The sequence below is a fragment of the Sapajus apella genome, unplaced genomic scaffold (genome assembly GCF_009761245.1).
Source record: "Sapajus apella isolate SASKATOON/1434 unplaced genomic scaffold, GSC_monkey_1.0 scaffold93, whole genome shotgun sequence".
Classification (NCBI taxonomy): Eukaryota; Metazoa; Chordata; class Mammalia; order Primates; family Cebidae; genus Sapajus; species Sapajus apella.
Window position 1 is genome coordinate 2,067,440 of NW_022437033.1, and position 19,471 is coordinate 2,086,910.

The 19,471-nt window shown below is 38.9% G+C and overlaps 1 protein-coding gene across 1 annotated transcript in view; it reads left to right on the forward strand.

The window, feature by feature from the left end:
• The first annotated feature begins 5,951 nt into the window (after nucleotides 1-5,951).
• The window catches only part of LOC116535254 (sperm protein associated with the nucleus on the X chromosome N4), a 60,658-nt gene continuing 47,138 nt past the window's right edge, over nucleotides 5,952-19,471 (forward strand). Inside the window, 3 exon segments of the mRNA XM_032256075.1 lie at nucleotides 5,952-6,029; nucleotides 13,455-13,544; nucleotides 13,618-13,752. Of these exon segments, the coding sequence (XP_032111966.1) occupies nucleotides 5,952-6,029; nucleotides 13,455-13,544; nucleotides 13,618-13,752 (303 nt within the window).

Below are 19,471 nucleotides of genomic sequence, written 5' to 3' on the forward strand. Positions count from 1 at the left end.
AGAATTTTTTCAAATCTTGTCCAAGACCAACAAAGTGGCACTTTTACCAGTCTGAAAGAACTACAGTGCTATTGAGCTTGGAGTACCCCCTAAAACAGAAGCTGATAAGATTGTAATACCCAAGCCCTACGTAATATCTGGAAATCCTTCCAAAGAAGAAAAAATACAAGCAAGCCCAGACTGAAAAGACTAAAAGAAATACCTAACCCTTCAATGCCCAAATACAGAAGAACATCTAAAAGTGTCAAGGAAAACAGGATCTCACCAAATGAACTACATAAGCGACCAGTGACCAGTCCTGAAGAAGCAGATATATGTGAAATTTCAGACAGAGAACTCAAAATAGCAGTCTTGAAGAAAGTTAAAATTTCAAAATAACATGGAGAAGGAATTAAGTATTCTATCAGACAAATTAAACACAGAGATTAAAATCATTAAAACAAACCAAGCAGAAATTTTGGAGTTGAAAAATGTAGTTGGCATACTATACAATACATCAGAGTATTTTAATAGCAGAATTCTTCAAGCAAAATAAATAATGAGTGAGCTTGAAGAGAGGCTATTTAAAAATATACAGTCAGAAGAGACAAAATGAAAAAATGAAAGACAGTGAAGCATGCCAACAAAATCCACAAAATAGCCTCAAAAGGGCACACATAAGAGTAATTGGCCTTAAACAGGAGACAACGACATCAGTAGAAATATTATCAAAGTGTATAATGTCAGAGAACTTGATTGGAGAAGAACCAATCAAAAATAATGATTACAATTTCTCAAACCTAGAAGAATGTATCAATATTCAAGTATAAGAAGGTTATAGAACATCAAGCAGATATAACCCAAAGAAGAATACCTCAAGGCTTTTAATAATCAAATTCTCAAAGGTCAAGAATAAAGAAAGAATCCTAAAATCAGCAACAGAAAAGAATTAACATGCAATAGAACTCCGATATGTCTGGCAGCAGATTTTTCAGTGGAAACTTAACAGGCCAGAAAAGAATGGATTTAAATATTTAAAGTGCTGAAGGAAAAATCTTTTACTCTAGATTAATACATGTGATGAAAATATTCTTGAAACATCAAGGACAAATGAAAATTTACTCAGACCAACAAAACCTGAGAGATTTCTTCAAAATATGACCTGTCCTAAAAGAAATGCTAAAGGAAATACTTCAATGAGAAAGAAAAGAATGTTAATGAGCAAGAAGAAATTATCTGAAGGTACAAAACTCACTGGTAATAATATGTACACAGAAATTCACAAAATATTAAAACATTGTATCATGTAAACTACTCCTCAGTAGAAAGATTAAATGAAGAGCCAATCAAAAATAATGATTACAATTTCTCAAGACATACCCTGTACAGTAAGATATAGATAGAAACAACAAGAAGTTAAAAAGCAGGTGACAGAACATGTGCTGTGGCTCATGCCTGTAATCCCAGCACTTTGAGAAGCCAAGGAGGATTGATTATCTGAGGTTGGGAGTTTGAGACCAGCTTGACCAACATGGAGAAACCCCGTGTCTACTAAAAATGCAAAATTAGCTGGACGTGCTGGGGCATGCCTTTAATCCCAGCTACTCAGGAGGGTGAGGCATAAGAATCACTTGAGCCTGGGTGGAGGTTGCGGTGAGCCAAAATCACACTATTGCACTCCAGCCTAGGCAACAATAACAAAACTCCATCTCAAAAAAAAAAAAAAAAAAAAGCAAGGGACAAAGTTAAAGCATGATGTTTATATTAGTTTTCTTTTTGCTTGTTTGTTTACTTATGCAAACAGAATAAAATTGTTATAAGCCTGAAATATCAGGTCATAGAATAGTATTTGCAAACCTAATGGTAACTTTAAACCAAAAAACACATACCAAACTGAATTATATCACCAGTGAAAATCTCTTTCATTTAAAGGAAGACAGGAAAGAAACAAAAAAGAGAATACCACAAAACAAGCAAAAAACAAATAATAAAATAGAAGGAGTAATTCTTTATTTATCAATAATAACATTGGATGCAAATGAACTAAACTCTCCAATCAAGAAATACAGCGGATGAATAAATGGAAAAATAAAGCCCAGTGATCCTTTGCCTGCAAGAAACACATTTATCTTACAAAGAGACACTTAGATTGAAAATAAAGGAATAAAAAAAAAATTTCATACCAATGGAAACCAAGAAACAGCAAAAGTAGCTGTATTTATATCAGATAAAATACATTTTTAGACAAAACCTATAGGAAAATATAAAGAAGATGAAGAAGTCAATTCAACAAAAAGATATAACAAATTTAAATATACATAGATCCAACACTGGAACACCCAGACATATTAAGCAAGCATTATTAGCACTAAGGGGAGACATAGGCCCCAATACAATAATAGCTGGAGCCTGTAATACTTTCAGCATTAGACAAAACCTCCAGACAAAAAATCAACAAAGAAACATTGGCCTTAATCTGCATTACAGACCAAATGACTCTATTAGATATTTCTGGGCCATTTCATCCAGTGGCTACAGAATACACATTCTTTTTCTCTCTACAGGGATCATTCTCAAGGATAGAAGATATGGTAATGACATGGTTTGGCTTTGTGTCCCCACCCAAATCTCATATTGTGTTGTAATCCAATAATTTCCATGTGTCATGGCTGGCACTCAGTGGGAGGTAACTGAGTCATGGGGGTGGTTTCCCCCCATGCTGCTCTCATAATAGTAAGTTCTCATGAGATATGATGGTTTTGTAAGGGGCCTCCCCTCTTCTTTCGGCACTCATTCCTTCTTCTGCCACCCTGTGAAAAGGCGACTTCCACCATGATTATAAGTTTCCTGAAGCCTCTCCAGCTATATGGAAATGTGAGTCAATTAAACCTCTTTCCTTTAAAAATTACCCAGTCTTGGGTATGTCACTGTAGCAGCATGAGAATGAGCTAATACAGATAGATCAAAGAACAAGTCTTAAAATAATCAGAACTAATGAAATAGTATCAAGCATCTTCTCTGACCACAATAGAATAAAACTAGAAATCAAAAAGATAGTAAGTTTTGGAAAGTATCACACATCTATAACAAAATATCTGAGACTAGGTAATTTATAAAGAAAAGAGGTTTAATTGACTCACGGTTTTGCAGGCTATATAGTAAGCATGGTGGCTTCTGCCTCTGCTCAGCTTCTGGGAAGGCCTCAGGAAACTTACAATCATGGTGGAAAACAAAGCGATATAGAGACATCTCTTGTGGCCAGAGCAAGAGGAAGAGAAAGAGATGGTGAAGGTGCTGTACACATTCAAAAAACCAGATCTTAGGAGAACTCTATCACTAAAACAGCACTAGGCGGATGGTGCTAAGCCATTAGAAACCTCCCCTATGACCCAATCACCTTTCACCAAGCCCCACCTCCAACACTGGGGATTGCATTTCAACATGAGATTTAGGTGGGAACACAGATCTATGCCATATCAGAACTCCTTTTGCTGTATCCCATAGGTTTTGTTAAGTTTCCATGTATGTATTTATTTATATGTATTTATTAAACAATATACTACTGATTGACCAGTGGGTCTATGAAGAAATTAAGAAGGAAATTGAAAAAATGTCTTGAAACAAATGACAAAGGAATAGTGATATACCCATCAAAACATTTTTTGGTAAACAAATTTAAAAAACAATTATAAAAGGTAATAAGATAATTGAAAGCTGTTATTTTCAGCAATTTTAATCAGTTTTTGACCTACCCTGTTTGATGTGGTATGCCTTTTCGTTTTTTGTTTTTTGTAACATGACAAGGCAGGGTGATATTCTCACTGTTAATTGCAGGCAGGAGTCCAAAAAAAAAAATTAAATCCTTAGAAGTTAGCTTGTGAGCACTTAATAAATAAAATAGTTAATCTCTACAAAACATCTGGGGTTCACTAAGAAAAATGTATACCTTAATAACAATGTTCTTTTGGTTTCTTAGATTTTAGATGGCACTCTTGGGAAAGCTATAAATTGGTTGTATTTGGAGATCTGCAGGGTATTTTGCTAGGACTTGTTGATTTTATGGTGTATCAAATAAAGACATGTGAGCTTGATGAGCAGTGGAACAAAAATCTAAGTTCTACTCCTCTTTTTTTCCATTATTGAGTTTTGTGCCTTCCTATAGAGAATGGGACAAGAGTCAACCTGTGATAGAAATCTAGGGCCATGCCTTCCCTATCTTTGGCCCTTTCTCTTTCTTTCTTTTAAAGTATTTTTACCTTTTTATTTTGAAACAATTATAAGTTCACAGGAAGTTTCAAAGATATGTACATGAAGGCCTTATGTATCCTTCAACCAGTCTCTCCCAACAGTAAAATCTTCAGTACACTACCACTTTACACTTTCAATACTAGAACATTTACATTGACACAATCCAGAGCTTTTTAAGATTCAACACTTTTCTTTTGACTATTCTAGGCCCTTTTCATTTCCATATGAATATTATAATTATCCTGTCAATTTCTATGAAATTGACAAAATCTTTTTAGAATTTTTATTAGGATTTAGTTGAATAGACAGATTAATTTGGAAATAACTGACATTATACAATAGTGAATCTTCTAACTGAGAATGAAAGTATACATCTCGATTTTTCTTTTGTCATTAATTTATCTTTCCAATTTTGTGTAGTTTTAAGTTTACAAGTCATTTACATCTTTGTTCAGATTTATCCCTAGGTCTTTAATATTTTTAGTGATATTTTAAATTGCACTGTTCTTAATTTCAAATTCCTGTTGCTGAAATTAACTACTAGTTCACCCTAGTACTACCATTGGCTGGAACATTGGCTGTTATAATACATAAATTTCTAATATATAACTTCTAATATGTAAACATACAATTGATTTGAATGTTGATCTCCTAACCTGCAATCTTGCTAACCTCTATCGTTGAAGCCTTTTTTTAAGACTGACTTTTCTACACAGAATCTCCTGTAGTCTTTGACAAAAGATACTTTTACTTCTCCTCTTCCAGCTAACTGTTTTTTTTTTTTTTTTTTTTTTTTTTACTGGACACAATCTCTATTACAAAATTTAACAATGCCCACACTGGTGTACGTGTTGGTGTTAGATAGTATTCTGCATGGAAAAACTCAGAACGACTTCCAGCACATGTTTACCCATACCTCCACCCGCCCTACACACTGGTAAAATCCATGTTGAGATACTACATTTGTGATGAACACACACCCCTGATTTGAAACAAGACTAGGATACCCAGTAAAAACGTTTATTCACTGAAGTTCTGGCAGACTGAAGGCGCTGATTTCATACTAGAAATAGGAGACTTAAGAGAACTACATGGACATTGGAGAAAAGAACACGGGTTGAAATTTGCCTGGAAGAAACCTGAAAGTTAATGGTCTTCAAGGCGCATATGAAGGAACTGTAGGAGGGAAAAACGGGATAATTCACATCTCCACCAATAAATAAATGGGCCACATTAGCTTGGAGGGATTTGAAGTGAGACATCCAAAATACTAGTACATGATGAGGGCTGGAAGACAAGAAAATGAATTACTTAATAGGAATGACTATGGGGAAGGGCTTGAAGGAATCATCATCTCACTTCCATGTGAACTATGAACATTAAACATGGAGAAATGAGGAGCAGTGGCAGATCTGTTTGTGATGCCTCTTCAGGAGATGTTGAAACAACAACAGCATTTGGTTTCTCTAAATCCTTTTCGTCCTTTCCCCCCAAAGCCCAGGGAGTTGGCAGGGGTGGTACTTTGTGAGGTCAAAGCCACCCTAGACTACCACTGGGTGGAACATTGCTTGGATGATCAAACAAAGCTCAAGGGTGTAGCTTTGTCTTGCTCACCATAGAGAGGGCAAGAGCTCTGGGCCACGCCACTGGAAACCTTCAATATAGCTGTGGAAATCTGCACCCTAGAAGAGCCTAGCATAGAAATTCTACAACAAAACACAATCATGGAACAAACAACTTCAAGCACCAAAGGGAATACAATGAAAAGCCCCCGTGAATACAAGAACAAAAAAGTTGACAAGGTCAGATAATTAGGTTTTGAAGGAAAGGTGAAGGTGAAAGACACACAGATGGGGTCAGCTCAAACAGCCACACAGGTATACTGCGGACACCTGCAGAAATGAGGGTCAACTTAATGCTAGAGCACACCACAACATTCAGGTTGGCATACTTAAAGGTATGGGTGGGAGGGTCCTGGGCAGTATGGCTTGCTGCCCAGCAAGATATTGATAAGATGTTCTTATGATCAGGCAGTTTGGCCCTTTTCATGGTGGGATGTCACCATGGTGTTTCTTGGACCTTTGTCCAACAAGGTATGGTAAGAATGTTTGTTTAGTTGGGCATTTCTTGTGGTCGGGTGGTTAGGTGGGATGTTTCTCATGGCCGGAACTCCTGTGGAATGTTTCACTTTGAGCTCTGCAAAACAGAATAGAACTTACAAAATCCTGCAGTTTAGACTAATATTCTTGCCTTCTACTTTAGTATAAGAGGAAGAGGGGTGTTGTTGATTATCTGGCTGCTTCCTGCTGAAGAGGGGTGCTGTAATCAGGGTTTGGGTTTTGAAGCAGTGGGCGTTCGACTTGAGAGTTGTTTCCCTGGAGGCACTGGTACTGCACTTGGCAGAGGAGAAGGATGGTATTGATGTGTTGCTGGGTGGCTGCCTGTACAAGGGAGGTTAGCCTTCAGGAGATAAAGTGGGATATGAAGATAGGTATACATGGGCCAATTGTTAATAACAGGAAGCAGAAGATTAAGGCCTAAGAAAGGGGCAACCTGCTATCCTAGTACTGAATGCAGCAGAGATATTTAGTTCTGCTAACACTACAATGAGCTATAGAGCCTGCTTAGTGTGTATGGAAGAAAATGAAACAGAAGCTACTAAAGGAACCTGGATGGTCTGGTTGTTCAGCAAAATGTTAATGTTTAGATTGAAACACCAGGGTGCGTGTTCCTGACCAACTGGCCACTAGGCAGAGATGAGAGTCTGTGCCGAAAAGGAAGAAGACACTGGGGGTGGACAGACGAAAGTTGTGAGTTATGGTGGCAAGCCATGAGAACGGGGGGCTGAATTCTGGACAAACCTTTTGTTTTAACTTTTATGTTTTTTCAAATAGAATAGCTGCCACTAAGGCAGCTGAGGGCTTGATAGAAAATGTTAGTGGGGGAGGAAGTGAAGGCTGTTTGTTTTTGGAGAGAGAAAGATAAATGACCTTAATAATTAATAGCCACTGTGGTCCTGACAGGGCAGAAGGCTAAAGGTTGCAGTTGAAGGAATTGTTTGTGCATTTTTTCCAGGGAGCGCCCTTGCATTGGATACATGGACAGCAGGGCTGGCAGAGAGGGGAGGGGTTGGCAAGAGGTGTTTTATGGAATCTGACTTGTAACCTCAGTTAAGAGGCTATGAAGCGAAGGAGGGTGACAGCCCTGTGTGTGACGACGTGGGTGGATTTGATGGATTGGGGGGAAGGTGTTTAGCCGGGCAAGATTATAAACGGGTTTTGGGGATGAATTAGCTGAGTAGGTGAGATGCAGGTTTATTTTGGACTGGATTTATGTGGCCAGGTTGACAGGAAGGGCTGTGAGCTGCTGGATTTGTGTGGACAAACAAATTTAACTGTTGTAAGTAAGAGGGAAGTGTGAATGATTTCAGAGGCAATTTGTGAGGCTGAGAAAGGGGGCTCAATTAATAAAGGTTGGGGGTGGGAACTTAAGAGTTTCCCACAGACAAAGTGGACAAAAGGAGAAAAAGGAGATTCGAGTAGGAGTGAAATGTTGGAAGGTGCCCTGCAGTCATACCTCCTGGATTAGTGTGAGAAATTGGCATGGACTCTCCAGGGATGTGGGGAAGGGAAGCCACGGAAGATCTGAAACAAAGTCTGAGAGAAAAGATTTAAAATTGGAGGCAGGGAGTATTATGGACTAGGGCCTTCCAGAATGGCAACTTCTGGAATTCTTGTTAAGTGCAGTGAGGTTGGTCCTGTGAGAGAGTGAGAATAATTTGGGGGTGAGGCAATTTCTGGATGTAGATCTGGTGCTCTTTTTAGTTTGGAATGCTGTTATTTAGTGTGGAAAGGATGTTAGCTTTGCCACTATAGGAGTATTTAGGATAGCCTGGTGCGGACACAGCCGCATAGGTTTGAGAAAGAGGAGTCTGTGATTCAGACCCAGACCCACGGTTGTAGGGACAGAGAGGTGTCTTTTGAGGATGGACTTTTGGGCTGGGGAGAGTAGGTCTTAGGCTGAGGGGCTTTTGGGAAATGGCTCGTAAATGCATGAGGACAAATGGAAGAAGTGAAGTCTGGGCCATTTTAACCTCTAGGGAGTGTTTGGATTTTTTTCTTTTTTAAAATTTTTCCTGAAGATTGGGGGTGGTAAGGAATATGGAAGACCCATTTAATGTTTAGGGCCTTTGTCATCTGTTGTTTAACCTGTAAAACCAACAATGGCCTCTTGTCTGGATGCAAGAGGGGAGTTGAAACCAGTGGATAATATGGGTGAGGAGAATAGAAGCAATGGTGTGTGCCTTTTTGGTGGTGGTAGGCTGCCAAATGTGTTGAGAAGTTTTTCTTTGTTATGGCATCTGTAGCCTTTTGATGTCTCTTGCAGTGGTTAATGACAGCCTTCAGTGGTAGTTCAGCCACCTCCAGCAAGTTGTGTACAAGCTTACTATTTCTTACGGGGGTTCCTTTTGTAGTTAGAAAACCCCCCTGCCAGATTAAGGTGCAAAGTGTAGTGTGTGCTATGCATATTTGGAATGGGTGTAAATGTTAACCCTCTTTCCCTTTGCTAGAGTGAGAGCCCTGGTTAGGGTTTCTAGCTTTGCCTGTTGAAAGGTAGCATGGAGTGGGAGAGCACTGGATTCTAGGAGTTTATCTTCTGCAATGATGGAATAGCCAGCTGCTGGACATGGCTCCCTTAAAGAGCTTTCATTAATTAACCATGTATGCGTTCTCAGCAAAGGGGCTTTTGAAATGTGTTGGAAGGGGGAGGAGAGGGAGTTTAAGAGGTCCAGGCAGGAGTGAGAGAGCTTAGAGTTGGAGATATTGACATGGAGGAGGGTGGCCTGGTTGAGAGTTTTATGTCTCTGGAAGGTGATTAGAGGGTTACCTATGAATAAGGCGTGTACTTGCTGTAACTGGGATTGTGAGAGGGATAGAAGGGACAGATGGTTTATGAGGTCCTGGAGGTTATGGAAAGTTGCAATAGTAAATGTGTTGGTAGAGAGTGAGTTTCTGTGCCTCTGAGACAAGCAATGTGACCACACCTAAGAATTTTAGTCAGAGTGATCAGCCTTGGATGATAGAGTTCAGTTGTTTTGAGAGGCATACAAACAGCTTGTGGGGCATTGCTCTATCTTTGGCAGAGTAGTCCAAGAGCAAGGCCTTGGTCAGAATGTACATACAAAGTAAAGGGCTTGGGAGGGTTGGGCAGTCCCAGCACTAGGTCCATTAAAAGGGATTTTTTTAGATTTTTTTAAAAGTGGGAGCTGATGAGGCAAACTGAGTTCAAGTGTTTTGCCATTGGCCCATGTGAGAGACCCAGTGAAGTAGCTTGGCCAGCAAATGAAAATTGGGAATTCACAGCTGGAAGTATCCCATGAGGCTCAAGAAGAAGAGGAGGTCCTTTTTTGCATGGGAAAAGGACATGTCCCTAATTAGCTCATTTTGTTGGGTTGGCATGGCTCAAGAGTTAGGGGTTAGGACAAACTCGAGGTAAGTAACTTGGGTTTGGGATATCTGAGCTTTTGTTGGGTGAGACCCAATATCCTCAATTATGGAGGAAGTTTAAAACCTGAGTGGTGTGTTGGATGGACAGGTTAAGAGAGGGGCTACAGAGAAGGAGGTCATTGACATATTGGAGAAGGGTGCTAGGAGGAAAGGGAAGTTCAACTAGATCCTTCATGAGGGCCTGTCTGAATAGGTGGGGGCTCTCCTAGAACCCCTGTGAGAGTACAGTTCATGTTAGTTGGGTGAACATGTGAGTATTGGAATTTAACTAAGTGAAAGCAAAAAAACTTTGGGAAGCCAGATTTAATGGAATACTGAAAAAGGCATATTTTAGATCCAATACAGAGAATTGTGTGGTAGATTGGGCAATATGAGAGAGTAGAGTATATGGCTTGGGGATCACCAAATGTATTGGTACCACCACCTGGGTAACAACTCAGTGATCCTGAACCAAGAGGTAAGACCCATCTGTCTTTTGGACAGCCAGGATAGGATGTTGTAGGAAAAGTTGACAGACTTGAGAATTTGAGCTTGTAAAAGTTTACAGATAATAGGTTTGAGGGCCCTGAGGCCAGCTGGGTTAAGGGGATACTGAGACTGATGAAGGAAAATGGAGGAGTTTTGAAGGGTTATTTTAACTGGGATGTGATGTGTAGCGATTGTGAGTTTAGGAATGTTCCAAACTTTAGAATTAACAGAAGGTAACAGGGTAGATAATGAAGATGAGAGGGAGAAGAGTGGGAAGCATTTGTGTGGCAGAGTAAAATAAAAGGGGTAGAATTGTAGGAGGCAAACTGAATGGAGTCCTTGAATTTACTTAATATGTAAATTAAGTAAGATAAGGGTAGGGAACTGAGGGATAACTGAGGAAGGAGTGGGTGAAGGGTGGTGTTGAATAGATTGCATATTAAATGAACAGTCTGTTTGTACCTAGAGAATATTTTATTGACTCTCACAATAGAGATAGAGGAACTGAGCAGAGGTCCAGAATATTCTGGTAAAACTGAATAACTAGCTCCTGTATCTAATAGAAAAGACATGGGCTTACCAGAGACTGACCGTGTTACCCTAGGTTCCAAGGTGGTGATGGTGGTGGGGGCAGTCGACTCCAGGCCCTGTCAGTCTTCAGTTAGAGGTAGTGAAGCAGGATTAAGAGTTTCACGGAGCACAGGCTGACTTCCAGTGTTGCTTGATACCACACAGATGGGGCAAGGTTTCCAGGGTCCTGGGATTAGGACAGGCTTTTTCCCAGTGTCCCCATTGGCTATGCTTATAACAAGCTCCTGGCATTGACTGTTGCAACATTGAGGACTTCTGTATGCATTGGGAACTCTGTTGAATGGCAGCTGCCAGCATTTGGTATTTAGCCTTGTCCTTTTTTAGATTTTCTGGTTTTCAGTTCTTCCTCTCTATTGTTAAAGACCTCAAATGCCACTTAAATTAAGTGTCTTTGGGAGGTTTGAGGGCCATCCTCCAGTTTTTAAAGTTTCTTTTGGATGTCAGGGGCTGACTGGGAGATAAAGTGTAAATGTAGATTTTGCCCTTATTAGTATTCTGATATATTTACTTATGGCCTTTGAAAGGCAGGATAGGAAAAGATCACAGGCAGCTTTATTTATGCCAGCTAGAAGGCATGATATCATATGGCCTTGTTTCTGTCTATGAAAGTTGTCTAATAACTCCAATTGGGGTAAGTTCTGGGGACAGCTATGGTCCCTATTGGGTTATGAGCAGCATCTTGTTGGTGGAGGGTATTTGCATGGGCCTGGACAGCTGTCTAGATGCATTCCCTGTCCTCCACGGAGAGGGTGGAAGAGAGAATTACATAAATGTCTTGCCAGTAAGGTTGTAAGATTGAGTGGCATACAAAAATTCCTTGTGGAAAGAGATGTGTCCTTGGAAAAGGAATCAAGTCTCTTTTTAATATGGGAGAGGTTGGCTAGACAGATGGCAACATGATCTCAGATTATGCAGTTGGCCCTCACAATCCCCTGCAAGGGAAGGACTTTGGAAGGCTTTTGGGTGTGTGCCTGGTTTTCAGCAATAGGGGTTGCATGTGAAACCTGGTGTGTGGTAGAGAATGAAGAGGGGATGGAGGACAACAGTAAGGGGTGAAGGAGCTGGAGCCAAAGGAAAAGGAGGAAATGGTGTTGGGAGGGGGACAGCGGGAGGGGTTTTGTTTGCCAGGTGAAAATTAGAGGAAAGCCTTGTCCTGAGGATGAGGTGCCTTTGTGAGTTACTTGTTGAGGAGGATTTGGAAAGGTGAACAGGATTGGCAGAGAGAGAGAGCAAACCATGAACAGATTATGCAAAGCACTTTGGATCCTTTACCATTGCATTAAAGAAAGTTTTTTAGATTATGTTCAATTTGGAAGTTAAAAGCTTTGTTTTTTGTAGGAGGGGAGTGCATACCCCAGAGGGGAATGAGTATCCCTAGAGGGTAATAAATACCCCAAAGGAAAGTGAGTACCCAGAGAGGAATTAGTATCCCAGAAAATAGTGAGTATCCCGGAGGGGAGTGAATACCCTGGAAAAAAGTGAGTACCTAATTCCTCCCAGGAGAATGGACATAAGAGAGCTGGGGTGTACCAAAGAGCTGTGGCAGCTCTTCGTGGTCCTTTGGGGGCCAGAGTGGCTGGAATGGTGAGCGTTCTGAAGGCATTCCCTGAGAAGGCAGACTGTGGTCACCTGGTGACCAGGGAGACCTCTAACCCATTGCTAAGATTTTCTAGAGCACCAGTAGAAATAAAGAAAAATCTGGAAAGGTAGAAAAGGGAGATTCACCTACTAATTGGAGCCTGGTGTTTGATGTAAGGTCCAGCAATGGGAGTGATCCTTACTGGAGCCACCTGGAAAGAAGGAGGAAGCAAACAGAGGATGGAGAGTTTGATCAGGACCTGGAGGTCAGCCCAGGGCTGGAAAAGATGAGAGAATAAGGGGAACAGGGCTGGGGCTGGGAACAGGTAGTTCATTCAGGATATGGAAGCCAGCTCAGGTCTAGTTTTTGCTGCTTGATGCTTTCAGGGTTGCAAGAGAAGACTTATCTGATAAAATCCAATCCCCATCCCAGATTTTGGCACCAAAATTTTAGGTTTTGAAGGGAAGGCAACAGTTAAAGAAAGACACACAGAGAGAAGATGGCTAAAATAGCAACACAGGTTTATTGTTGACAGTTGCAGAAGTGGGGGACCAGCTTAATGGCAAAGCCCACCACCATTTACAGGCTGGGTTACTTATAGGTATGGTTGGGAGGGGCCTGGGCAGTATGGCTAGCTGTCTGGCAGGATATTGATAAGATATTCTTATGATCAGGTGGTTTGGTCCTTTTTCCAGTGGGATGTAATTGTGGTGTTTTTTGGACCTTTGACCAGCAAGATATAATAATGATGTTTCTTATTTGGGCCTTTGTCCACCTTGTAGTCAGGTGATTAGGCAGGATGTTTCTCATGGCCTCAACCCCCATGGAATGTTTCACTTTGAACAAGTCCTCAAAATAGCAGGGAGCTTGCAAAATAGTGCAGTTTGGACTAACACAGATGACCTTACTCATGCTCCTCTTCTTCCCCATAGATCCCTACCCTATGATTCCACCTTGTTTTTCTCTGGCACAAGCCCTTTCCTCAACCTGTGTTTCTTCTTATAAATCCCTCCTTGCTATCTAGTGTCTATCCTATTCACCCAAAATAATGCCTTTCTGGCCTCTCCCTGTTTTCTTACCAGAAGAAAAAGGTTATAGACATAGGTTCAGCCCCTGAACAGAGTTAGAAAGAAACAAAATAGCCAAAATTAGTGTTTTACTACAAGAAGAATAAGAAAAGATATTCAGAAAAAAAATAAATAAAACAAAATTAAAAATAAATAAAAGGCAGCAAGAAAAAAAGTAAAGAAAAGAAATTGAAATAAACTGAAGAATAACCAGCCCCCAGAGAACTCCACTGATCCAATCTAAGAGAACGGAGACCTAGGCATATCCATAGGAGGGTGGGGAGGATTAGTCACACCTGGAGAAACCAAATTGGTAAAATCATCACCACTGATGGCAATGATTACAATAAAAACATGTTTGGTGAGCTGATAACTGTGTATATTTCTGCCTGTTTTCTGATGGTGGGGAGGAAGGGAAGGCAAGATAGGCATTTGAGAAGAGAGAGATTTGAGATATCCTGTAGGGTTGGTGGACAGACACACAGGTTAGCCAGACATTGTAAATAAGGACGGGGGGAAGGACTCATTCCTGGAGACAAATTTTCTTCTTAAAATTTTATCTCATAGGAGAGGAGGAAAAGGATTTGGTGTTTCTTGGAGCATGTGCATGTTTAGAAGAGCACATAAAAAGATCTGTATTGTATGTAGGTGACAGTGACACTCTTTCCAAAATGAAGACATCAAAATCACCACCTCCAAGACACACACCTCATAGTTGTGCATTTTGTAACTCACCCAATGCTGTGAACCACTGAAGGCCCTCAAAAGGACCAAAAACCTTACCCTACAGAAAGTAAGACAGCACGCCACACACACTAAAATAATGGTGTTTGGAGGATGTGGACCCAATTCTGGGACACTTGTTAGGAAACTCCAGGTACAGTAGTCACCTACCAAGTGTGGGACACTGGGAGTGGCCTGTGACTACTGCAGGCAACAAACAGAAGCATTGTCTACAGAGAATTTTAATACAAGAATACAACTGAAAGTTGGTATTTTTATTACCACTTCTATACACCAGCATTTCTATAGAATATCAGTGATAAAGTATACTTCCCCTGAAAAAAATATTGTTTTTATTAGAGAGAATACAATAAAGTGGTTTTGGCATCAAGTGTAGAAGGCTGAGTTATATTCCTTGAGTTAATTGCTCAAGATCCTCTCCTGTTTATTTACTCATTCACTCGGCTTTGTTTTCATGACCCTGTTTTATTTCTCTTGTCTACATTGGCAATCATTGTAATGCATTTGATGTGCATCCTTTCCTCTGTATGAGTGTCAATACATGTTTTTTATTGTTTGTGGGCATTTGTTTTCAATTTATGTATCCATTGTCAATATTTAATGTTTCACTCTGCCCTGTTTATAAGATGCATCTACATATATGTCTAATCTGTTCCTCCCTTGTCAAATATATTTTTATAATTTGTAAATTTTAGAAATATATTTGGATTTTTAATGTTTGTACCCACCTTCTGTTCTCTATTTTGTTTACACCTTGGTATTATATTTTCTTTTGAGTGACTGTAAATAGTATCATGTGTTTAATTTTGATTTCCACATGTCCAATCTTAGTATATATAAGTGTGATTGATTTTTTTTTATTTTAAAGAAATTTTATTTTTTATATTTGAGGTTTACCACGTGTTATTATGGGATACATATATAATGTATGGTTACAATGTGAAAATGATTCGTATATCTCTCTTCTTACTTTTTTAAGTGTATGACAATAGCAGCTAAAATCTTATTTAACATAAATTCATGATATAATTTCATTGGCTTTAGTCCCCCTGTATATTAGATCTCTATACTTGTTCATCCTACATATCTGTTATTTTGTATCTTTTGACTTACATCTCCCCATTTCTTCTCCCATCCACAATGTTTCATTCTCTACCTCTGTCTGTTGGAGCCCCTTATTTATATAGTTCACATATGAGATCATAGAATCTTTGTCTTTCTACCTGGATTATTTAACTTAGTGTGATGTCTTTTAGGTCCATCCATGTTCTGGCAAATACCAAGATCTTTATTTATTTATTTATTTATTTTAAAGTAGAAGGAGGATGTTGAAGAGCAGATAGATGGTAGCCAGAAGAAGGGAGAATGAATCTTTCTTCTGGGTCTTTTCTAACATTGTCTTCAGGACCTAGGCATATTCTAATATCCACAATTTCTCTGCCAAAATCTGCTGTCACTACAGGTATCCATCTTGGAAAGAGCCTAACATAATATGGACATGGCCCTTGATGTCTACAGAAAAATCTCACAGATCCTCATACTGAATCAGGGAGCATGAGAAGCCCTGCTAAATCTCTTTTCCTTTGTTTCACCAATCATTGGTCAATATTTCTCTGTTTTAGATAGAACTTCCATAATTCCCAAGTATGCTCTTGCATTTATGTTCATTTATTTCCAGTTGTCCAAGCACCATTGGATGAAAAGATGATTCAATACTTTCCTATGTTCAATTGACCATAGCTTTATCAGTTTATTCCTGTTCTCTAAATTTTATTCTATCAATTAATACATTTAAAAGTATCTAAGCACCATGCTGTCTTGAATGCTATCACTTTGTGGTAAGTTTTGAAATAGAAAAGGGAGAGTCATTCTTTTCTTTTATTGGTTTGGCTGTTCTAGGTCCTTTAAATTTACATGAGTTACATAAGATAAGCTCATCAATATCTGCAAAAAATGCACGTGGGATCTTGATTGGGGGCACATTAAATCTATACCTCAATTTGGGAAATATTGAACACAGACTTAACTCTAAGATCTATCATTGCCAGGATGCTCCAGAGTTCAGTCCTTAGACATACTCTTTTATGCGTCTGTACTTTTATTGCTTTAAATGACATCTATGTGCCTATGGCAAACAAAACTCTATCTTCCCCCTATATCTCTCCCTGAGACCCAAACTGACTAGTTTATGCATTCATTTGGGTACTTAATAAACATTCCAAAATTAATATGATCAATGATAATTTTAGAAGAAACAATAACATTGTGCTTATTACATGCCAGGTACTCTTTTTAAGACCATATCTAACCTGATGAGGCAATTATCATTTTTCCCCTTCAAAAGAACCTGGGTAAACATCAGATAAATAAATGACTGGGCTCACTTAGAAAGTGTCGGAATCCAAGATTTGAACCCATTCATGCTGATTCTGGAATCTGCACATTTCACAATACCTCATATCATTTCTTCTAATTAGATCATATGCTTTCTCTATCTGCAGACTTATCTTCTCCTTTTTCTAGTAAGATAAATTTCTTGGGGGGAATTCTTCCTAGAGCCATATCTATAATAACATAAATCATACAAAAAAAAGAACATAATAATGAATTCCTGCAGCTTCTCACTCCCCCAACATTTTACTAAGTTCTCAGACTATACAGTTGAGTTGCCTTATGGGAGTTAGTATGAAGAAGTTAGTGTTTATGGTCTATCAGTAGAAACTGCTGTTTATCAATTCCTGACCAATTCCTGCATGTTTTCTCTATTGCTATGGTTAGGCTTTGTGTCCCCATACAAATCTCATCTTGAATTATAATTCCCATAATCCCCATAATCGCCATGTGTCAAGAAAGAGACCATGTGGTGGTAATTAAATAATGGGGCCAGTTTCCTCCATGTTGCTCTCATGATATGAGTGAGTTTTCAGGAGATCTGATGATTTTATAAGTGCTTGGTAATTCCTCCTGCATTCATTTTCCTTTCTGATGCTTTGTGAAGAAGGTGCCTTTCTTCCCCTTCTCTGCCTCACGATTGTAAGTTTCCTGAGGCCTCCACAGCCATGATGAACTGTGAGTCAGTTAAACCTTTTTTTTTTTTTTTTTAATAAATTACCTAGTCTCAGGCAGTCTTTGTAGCAGTGTATAAATGGACTGAGACATCTATAGAATCTATAAATATCTTAAATTCAACAGAAGAAAATAATAGACAATGGTCTTTGGTTAGTGATTCAACACATAATGAATCCCAGTTGATTCTTATTTGAAGTGCTAGAACTCAGGTCTTTATGTGATATCTGTAACTTACTTACTCTCTGATCTCTTTTTTTTTCTTTGAAACTGTTTGCACTTCTGACATTTCAATCTCTTTATTGTTTTTTCTAAGAAATATGGAATCATATAACTGTTGGCTTTGTGAGTGTCTTTCAATTTGCTACATGTGCTAAGATCCTTTCTACATGGAGACTGTTTCTCATTTTCTTCTCTTTGCCTGAAATTATTTTCTCCCTTCTATACACAGTGCCAAATCTCACTTAAATTATTATAGGTTAGATTAATTAACAACTTTAGGTCTTTAGCCCATGGGTACCTCCTCACTTGAGTTCTTCTCTGGCCACTTTATGTAAAGTTTTAATCCAACACCTCCTATCCCCAGAGCTAACATTTTATGTGCCTTCCTGGCATTATTGTTTTCTTTCTGATAATTATCATTCTCAAACATATTTTACTTTCTTCTTCTTGCTTGCAGTTTGCTTTCTCCAGTGTATTGTAAACTGTATGATAAGAATTATCTGCCTGTTTGGTTCACTACTGTATTCTCATGACTTCAAAAAGTGTCCAGCATGTAATAAGTACTTAATAAATATTTGTTGCACTGACTCTTCATTATACATCATTTATTCAAGAAACATTTATTAAGCACTTATTATGTCCCAGGCACTATGCTATGTACTGAGGATTTGATGCATCACGAGACTGACATTACCACTGCACTTAAGCCTGTGAAAAGCGGGTGCGTAAATGGACATTTATAATATAAAATGTAAAGAAGTAAGATAGGAGTAAGCAAACTGTTGAGGCATATTAGAGGAGCATCTTGTCTAGCCTGTGGCATTAGAGGATACTTCTGAAACCTGAAGAGCTGAGACATGAAGTTATTGGGGGAGCTTATATAGATTTCTGTAGTATATTGTCTGAATCTATCTAATTTTCTCTATCAAGAGCTAGTTAACAAATATTTTAGGTCTTGTGGGTCACATAAGGTCCTTGTTATGATTAACCAATTTTACCCATTGTCACAAAAGCAGCCATAGGTGATGCATAAACTAATGGTATGGCTCTTTGTCAATACAACTTTAATTGCAAAGAGAGGTGGCAGCACAAACTATCTTTGCATAACTCCTAATATAGCCCCATGGATTTCAAGCCATTTTTCTTTAAGTTTAGAACTCTTTCTTCAAAAAAATTTATGTGGAATATTAGTATCTAATGAGACAAATGGCCTTGGTTAAAACTTTGGTGGCAGCCTTGAAGACACTTACCTCCCTTTCCAAATGATTAGAGAAATAAGTAGGTAAGCTTTCTTCTTCCAGTATAAGAATTATCCACTTTTCCTTTCTCTCTCTTCTTACATGGCTTTCCCCTCAATCCCTTATAATAATAGCTGAGGCCAATGAGGTTGTTCTAACTAAGATAATCAAGTCAGGAAAGTTGATACCCAAAAACAGAATCAGCCCAACTTATTTGAGAAATTCTCAAAGATATTGCTATGTATTGAATTGTGGACAATTCCCTCCATCCCACCCACCAAATTCATATGTTGAAGCACTAATTTTCACTGTGATTGTATTGTTCCATTCTCATACTTCTATAAAGAAATATCTGAAACTAGGTAATTTGTAAAGAAAAGACGTTTAATTGACTCAGAGTTCCACAGGCTATACACGAAGAGTAGCTGGGAAGACCTCAGGAAACTTACAATCATGGCAGAAGGCAAAGGGGAAGCAGGCACATCTTCACATGGTGGCAGGAGAGAGAGAGTGAAGGGGGAGATGCTACACACTTTAAACAACAAAATCTCATGAGAACTCATTCACTATCATGAGAACAGCAAGAGGGATGTCTGCTCCCATGATCCAGTCACTTCCCACCCAGCCTTTCCTCTAATATTGAGGACTAAAATTGGATATGAATGAGACTTAGGTGAGAACACAGATTTAAACCATATTAGTGACTGTATTTGGAGACAGGGCTTATAAGGAGGTAATTAAAGTTAAATCAGGTCATAAGAG